Source organism: Anabas testudineus, chromosome 2, assembly GCF_900324465.2.
Source record: "Anabas testudineus chromosome 2, fAnaTes1.2, whole genome shotgun sequence".
NCBI classification, from domain to species: domain Eukaryota; kingdom Metazoa; phylum Chordata; class Actinopteri; order Anabantiformes; family Anabantidae; genus Anabas; species Anabas testudineus.
The window spans coordinates 20,747,971-20,755,442 of NC_046611.1; the positions used below are offsets into that span (position 1 = coordinate 20,747,971).

A 7,472-nucleotide genomic window follows, 5' to 3' on the forward strand; every position below is an offset into this window, starting at 1 on the left:
ACAAATGCCATTGCAACACTGGGCTAATGTTGGCTCGTAATCTGTTTTGAGCTACAATAGTTATTTACTAATTTAACAATAGCTACATTGTATCTCTGCTAAGGTGGTTGTTATTGCAATGGACAAGAAAAACAATTTTAATGAAGGAATCCCCACAATAGTGTGGCTGACTGATGTTTTTACTATTGTTCATACAGTACAATCAAAAGTAATAAGCAATGTCAGACTTGGAAAACAAACACAACTCTTAAGATAAATTACCACTTTCAATCTGTTGGTAGGTGTAATAAGAAAACTACAAAAGTGACTAAATTATTTTAATTTACTTTTATCATAAAAGGTGTAAAACTTGAAATTATTTTTTGGAGTGGACCTCATAGAAAACAATGTGTAAATAATAGGAGAATTTCAAACAATTATGGAAATAAATGTCCGGACTTCCCCTCCCCACAACCCCCTAAGATAATGAGTGGAGCAGAATGATGAATTTATCTGGTGGGCCTTTTATCTTCATCATGTTGCCTCCCCATTATGCCTTGAAATGTATTTGTATTTGCTGATGTGAGCCATCTTCCTTGTGTTCTTAAATAGTTTTTAATTTGGAAAACATAAGATGAACAATATTGAACTGGATGAACTGGAAAAATATTTCCAGTGAACTGATGTACACACTTTGACATGTATGTACATTCTGTAAAACATTCTACTGAGATTAGTAGCACTCGGATTTTGTAGTTCTTTGGATTAGCAGCATTTGTCTTGCAAGATGAAATGAGAAATTCATAAATATTTAAGGATGCTATTTTTGTAGTTTGGTGTCTCTTATTTCTGAACAGTTTACCTTCTTTCCATCTTCTGGTGGTTTGATCCCAACAGCATTTGCAGTTAGTTCTATAGTATCATTCCTCTGACGAACACGAAAATAACTTTAGTAATGTGGGCATGATATGTAAATTAGTTGATTAGTTCCAGTGATTTCTCCTGCCTCCTCCTCATATGTTTATAATAAAGTAGTTAATCATTAGTTGATGAAAGTTAGTTAAGTGCATTGTCTCCTTGAATTGAGGTAAGTTAAGTTCTATATGTTCCTGAAATTAAAATGCATTACACTTTAATAAGAAAAATATGTATATTTGCTCAAATCTAATAATATAGATAACAATTAAATGCTCTTCTAGTTCTGTCTAATACTTAGTTTGTGTAATTCCATAATGAGAAAATAAATTTGGGTATATTTACACCAATCCAGTGACAGGATGTTACAGATGGTTCGTATCTGCAAGCTTTCTTTTATTTAGTGAGACAGCTGCAAATGTTACTCTCCTCATAACATCAGATGTTAATCTTACCTAGTGTGCAGCAGCGATCACCTAATCTTCTATTTGATTTAAAGGTCATGTTTCATCTCAGCAAACTTAAACTACTGCAGGTGATATTATAATCAAGAACATTTGAAAGTTAAATAGTGTAATTCGACCTTCTGCAACAAAGTATACCCACCGTTTGTAACACCTCAGAATTTCCCATTGGGCCGCAACCACCTGGGAGCTGTTAATAAGATGTTAGAATTATTTAACCTTGTAGCATATGTAGCTCATTTCTAGTGTATTGCAAACAAATACAGGAAAGCCTATAATGTTAAATGCAGTTCTTAAATTGTGACATTTAAACATTTGGTAACAATTGCTCACATAATTTGTTTTTAGGATTCCAGCAAAGCTAATGAGACAAGATTTACTCAAGATTAACAGTTGGTATTTTCTTGACAGTACCTTCCAACATTGTGCATCTGCAGCTATAAGAATATATCCCACCAAACAGAGCAGTGTGAACCCTCTCATCTTGAAAATAAATTGAGCTCTCGACTGCACGTGCGACAGCTTTATCGTCCACAGAAGTAGTGGGAGTGAGGTGAGCTTTGTAATTCACTTGTAGCTCAATATCAAAGTTCAGCTTGGTTTGTTGTTGATTTTTCTAGGTCTTTGACATTGTGTTTCAGACGTGTCTCATCATCATCATATATTTGACATTTTTCATAGAAAAACCATATTTACATATGTTGAAATATGTTCCTTTTTGACTTGAATTAATCTTAGACTATTCTACATTTATTTTAAAACCCTAACCCGGCCATTGATAGAGGATTTTAAACACAGCATCTATAACCAATGAAATACCCTGTTTCACAGAAATTGGATTATGTGGCATGCTGTGACATTCTGTAACTCTTAGTGTTCATCAGTCAGCACTTGCCTTAGTTGTATCAAAATGAAAATTGAAGTCTGAAGCCTGGCAGGTCACAGTTAACATACAACTTAAGAATGATTAATGGAAATCAGAATCACTATCCCATGGACATCTGAATTCAGAATCCTTCTCAAAATAAAAGTGGAAAATTCAGATCACAGACTGATCCAACTTATGTGGACATTTCTCAAGACAATAAAAATGAGACTCAGTAGTGTTTGTGGCCTCCATGTGCCTAGCATTGTTATGCATCATAGGGAACACAGGGCCCACTTCACCAACATATGAGCTTACAGTGGGTCTAAGGATCTCATCCTGGTACCTAATTGCAGTCAGGGCACCTCTGGCTAGCACATGGAGGTTTGTGCAGCCCTCCAAGGAAATGCCTTCCCAGACCAATGACTTCCCAGGTCATTGGCCCACCACCAAACCGGTCATGCTGGAGGATATAGCAGGCAGCAGAACATTCTCCACGGCGTCTCCAGACTCTGTCACGTCTGTCACGTGCTCAGTGTGAATCTCCTGTCATACCTCAAGAGCACAGGGCGCCAGTGGCGAATCTGCCAATCCTGGTGTTCTCTGGAAAATGACAATTGGCCTGCACAGTGTTGGGCCCCACTAGTGGACGTCTGTTTCTGACAGTTTGAGCAGAAACATGCACATTAGTGACCTGCTGGAGGTCATTTTGTAGGGCTCTGGCAGTGCTCCTCCTGTTCCTTCTTGCACAAAGGAGCAGATAGAGGTCCTGCTGCTTCGTTGTTCTCTTATGGCCCCCTCTACGTCTCCTGGTGTACAGGCCTGTATCCTGATATCTCCTCCATGCTCTTGACACTGTGCTGGGAGACACAGCCATCCTTCTTGCTACAGTGCACAACTTCTGTGAGTTACAGACACCACCTCATACTTCATCTAGTGGTGAGGGCACTGGCAAAGTGCAAAAGTGACCTAAAATCAGCCAGAAAGGATGAGGACAGGGAAATGGTCTGTAGCCACCACCTATGAAACCTTGTCTTTACAGGGGTTGTCTTGCTTATTGCCTCTAATTTCCATCTCTTGTCTGTAACATTTGCACAACAGCAGGTAACCAGTGTTGCTTCCTAAATGGACAGGTTGATATCCCAGAAGTGTGATGGTGTTGGACTTACATCGAAATGATTATGTGTTCCCTTTATTTATTTTTTTTTTGAGCAGTGTATTTATCTCTATTGTATCTCTATTTATAGTACTTTTATGTGTCTTTATAGACCATAATTTGTAGTAATTTCTAGTCTTTGTATTATTCTTTTTTGCTTCCTAAGTCGATGTGAGTTTGATAGTGATCCTTCTGTGTCTATTAGCTATTTTAAGTAATAATTTTGTAATTTAATAATTGTGTTTCTTTTCGAGGGCAGTTTGTCAGCAGCTGTTTTCTGTCTTTGTTTCTCTCCGTTTAGTCTGATCTCTTAGAGGTCAATTTGTCAGTGTCTCTTACAACTCATTTTTGCTAATATTTTTCTTTCTTAGTCCTTCTGTGTCACTTTGTGGTTCATTTTTGCCTTTTGTGCATGATGATAATTTTATATCTATAATCTTAATAGCCAGTTGATGTCTCGCACATGTCCTTTGGCTTCAGAGGTAATCCATTCACTTATGTATGAAAACTCAGCTGCTTCAAAGTGGGCCAACAATAAAAATTATAAAACAGAACCTGCACTGAAGTAACGTTGTCAGCGTGTATTTAAGTAGAGAAGTAATGCGCTCAGTGACCTTCCACCTCTGGTGACCTTTGATCCACGTACCTGTTTAAGGAGGAACCACGTGAGCGCGCTTTGCCACCTGTGGTGCGCGCGGTCGCGGTCGTTGCCATGGAGCTGAATGGAAATCGGAAAGGTAAACTGAACAGAAAAGATGGAGTGGAGCCGATAAAGTCTGCTAACACGACCAGTTCTCCACTGAAACCCTCACGTCCCCGTTGTTCAGGTAGAGTCAGCGTTTGAACAGTCGGACACAAGATGAAATGTTCGAAGACGTCCACCGTGCCGCGGTGTGTTTCAGACGGAGCTGACACGGCTCAGCGCAGGGAGGTGTCGGTGTTTGTCCGCATCAGACCCACCGCCAACTTTGCTCATGGTCTCATTGAATGTCTTCCTGACGGGCAGGTGACTTAAATCTCACTTTAACACCACAACCATTAAAATGACAGCCTATTAGTTGATTCGGTGTTAAAACTGGATACGACCGGATGTTTTCTATGGAGGTTGGAAATGAACGTTAATCTTTGGTCGTTTTCACGTTAGCTGACGCTAACGCTAAAGCTAGCTAAATGCATTCCACCGATACTTTAGGACATATGTTCAGTGTTTAGGTTCAGTGACAGTACAGTAGAGCGTTTTCCGTAAATGTAGTTTCAGTTTGCAGATAAATATCTTTTACAGTCATAAGTGGCTACTCCACTGGACAGACCACATCCACATCAGTAAGGGACATGCTGACACCTTAACCAGACTTATCTTCTAATATTATTTAGCTTGTATTAAAAATAAAGGCAGCATTTGCCCTTTCAGGTTGTAATTCAAATAGCATTTGTAGACACTCAATATGACTTTATAGTGTTGATGGCAATCGCAGCACAATGGGCACCCAGTGGTGTAATTTCAGGTAATGTGTTTGTGTGGTTGAAAATGTTTGTTTCTATTTTGACCTACAGACGGTAAACATCTACCACAGAAAAGACTCAAGGAAACTCCAGGACTCCAAAAAAGGGCAGCTAAGCTCCTGGTCATTTCGACTGGAAGGGGTCCTGCAGGATGTGTCCCAAGAGGAGGTGTATGCCCGCGTGTGTCAGCCGGTGGTACAGGGAGCACTAGATGGCTATAACGGTAAATCTGTTTACTGTAAAACCAGATAAGTGTACGTGCCTTTAGCCACTAAAAGCCTTCATTTTCTGGATGATAGAATAAAAGGGTCTGGAGAGTTACTAGATTTAACTTTCAGGATTACATAGGTGACTGTTATACTGTCTGGTGTCTGGTGTTTTTGCTACAATTTGTGTCTCTTTTACTCATTGTGTTTCTTTTTGTTGAATTTTGTACACTGCTCAAATAATAATGGGAACACTTAAACAACACATCCTAGTTCTTGATGAATCTTCCAGTTGAAAATCTTTATTCATTACATAGTAGAGTGTGTGGAGAACAAAATAACTTGAGAATGATTAATGGAAATCAAAATCAGTATCCCATGGACATTTGAATTCAGAATCTCTCTTAAAATAGAAGTGGAAAATTCAGATCACAGACTGATCCAACTTCTGTGGAAATTTCTCAAGACAATTCAAAATGAGGCTCAGTAGTGTTTGTGGCCTCCATGTGCCTAGCATTGTTATGCATCAGAAGGAACGCAGGGCCCACTGCACCAGCATATGATCTTATAGTGGGTCTAAGGATCTCGTCCGGCTACCTAAAGACAGTCAGGGCACCTCTGGCTAGCACATAGAGGTGCAGCCCTCAAAGGAAATGCCTTTCCAGACCACTGACTTCCCAGGTCATTGACCCACCACCAAACCGGTCATGCTGGAGGATGTAGCAGGCAGCAGAACATTCTCCACGGCGTCTCCAGACTCTGTCACGTCTGTCACATGTGCTCGGTGTGAACCTGCTGTCATACGTCAAGAGCACAGGGCGCCAGTGGCGAATCTGCCAATCCTGGTGTTACAAGAAATAAATTAATAGTCTTGTTTACAGTGTTCTGTTGTGTATCTTTCAGGTACTGTTATGTGTTTCGGGCAGACAGGTGCTGGAAAAACCTATACTATGACAGGATCTACAGAATCATACAAGCAAAGAGGAATCATTCCACGAGCCCTCCAGGAGGTAACTTGTTTTGTGCAAATGTTTAAACCTCCCAACTGCTTAAATATAGGAATTTCTCTAACATGGTATTCAGGTGTTTCGGGAGGTTGAGAAGAGGACTGAACACTCCATCTCAGTGCATCTGTCTTACCTGGAGATCTACAATGAGACCCTGGTGGACTTGCTGTCACCGCTGCAGGACTCACCTCAACGTCCTCCCCGGGGTATGGTGGTGATGGAAGAGCCGGGCAGGGGAGTGTTCATCAGAGATCTGTCTCTTCACCCAGTTCACAGTGAGGAGGCGGCACTGAGCCTGCTGTTTGAGGTGGTTTTAGAGCTGTGAAAATATCTGTCTTTAAGGATTTTTTTTTCTCCTAAAAACAACAAATTAGTTTTTATTTTTTAAGTTTATATGGACAGCTAACACACAATAAAAATATTTTATTGGTTTAAACTGTTAATCCAAAGCTATATTTATGTCATAATGTTATATTATATAAGAGATCATCAGGAATTTTGAAAGGACCTAAAGTCTTACTTTGAATCCAATTTAAAATCAGTATTTTAGATTTGTATTGAATGGTTATTTTGCCCCAATTAAACAATTTTTAGTAAAATTTTTAGTGTGAAATAAGGTTTTCTATTGTTTTTCTCTATGGTTTCACAGCAATGGTTGACTATGGTGAGAACTCTTTATTGTCCACAATTTAATGACTGAATTAATGAAACTTTGACAAAACTGTTTGTTTTGTCTTATTAGGGTGAGATGAATCGCATTATTGGATCTCATGCCATGAACAGGAACTCATCTAGGTCTCACTGTATATTCACTCTACATATAGAGGTCTGATTCTAGTTATATTCATGATTTACCTAATTAATAACTGTCTTGTTGGTGCTGAAACACACAAATTTTCTGCATATTGCAATTAGTAGAAATGTCTTTCTTGATCAGTCTCGCTCACAGATTTTGTCTGATGCCAAGTATATTGCATCCAAGCTAAACCTGGTGGACTTAGCTGGATCTGAGAGGCTGGGAAAGACTGGGGTGAGTTTGAGAATGCCACTGTAAAACTGGAAATGTTAGATTGTGTTAGACCTTTCAAAAAAAGTAATGTCAAGGTGGGATGTTAGAATCACCCATTTGGTTTCAAATTTTTCAGATTTGTCCAGTTGAATTTTTATAAGGTAAAGTGGGGAAAAAAGAATATAGTTTCTTTGTGATTTGTAACATAACTTTTATTAATCCCCCACTTCATTTCATGTTACCATACATCCAGTCAGAGGGTCAAATTTTAAAAGAAGCAACATACATCAACAAGTCCTTGTCGTTCCTGGAGCAAGCCATCCTGGCTCTGGCAGACCATCGCAGAGACCATGTTCCCTTCAGACAGA

At 39.3% G+C, this 7,472-nt stretch overlaps 1 protein-coding gene across 1 annotated transcript in view; it reads left to right on the plus strand.

Moving 5' to 3' along the window:
* The first annotated feature begins 4,076 nt into the window (after positions 1 to 4,076).
* Positions 4,077 to 7,472, plus strand: part of kif9 (kinesin family member 9) — a 12,372-nt gene continuing 8,976 nt past the window's right edge. Inside the window, exons 1-8 of the mRNA XM_026361851.1 lie at positions 4,077 to 4,116; positions 4,207 to 4,385; positions 4,934 to 5,105; positions 5,992 to 6,098; positions 6,172 to 6,402; positions 6,838 to 6,921; positions 7,033 to 7,125; positions 7,358 to 7,472. The exon at positions 7,358 to 7,472 is cut by the window's right edge and continues 33 nt beyond it. Of these exons, the coding sequence (XP_026217636.1) occupies positions 4,239 to 4,385; positions 4,934 to 5,105; positions 5,992 to 6,098; positions 6,172 to 6,402; positions 6,838 to 6,921; positions 7,033 to 7,125; positions 7,358 to 7,472 (949 nt within the window). The 5' untranslated portion in view covers positions 4,077 to 4,116; positions 4,207 to 4,238. The remainder of the gene's footprint in view (positions 4,117 to 4,206; positions 4,386 to 4,933; positions 5,106 to 5,991; positions 6,099 to 6,171; positions 6,403 to 6,837; positions 6,922 to 7,032; positions 7,126 to 7,357) is intronic.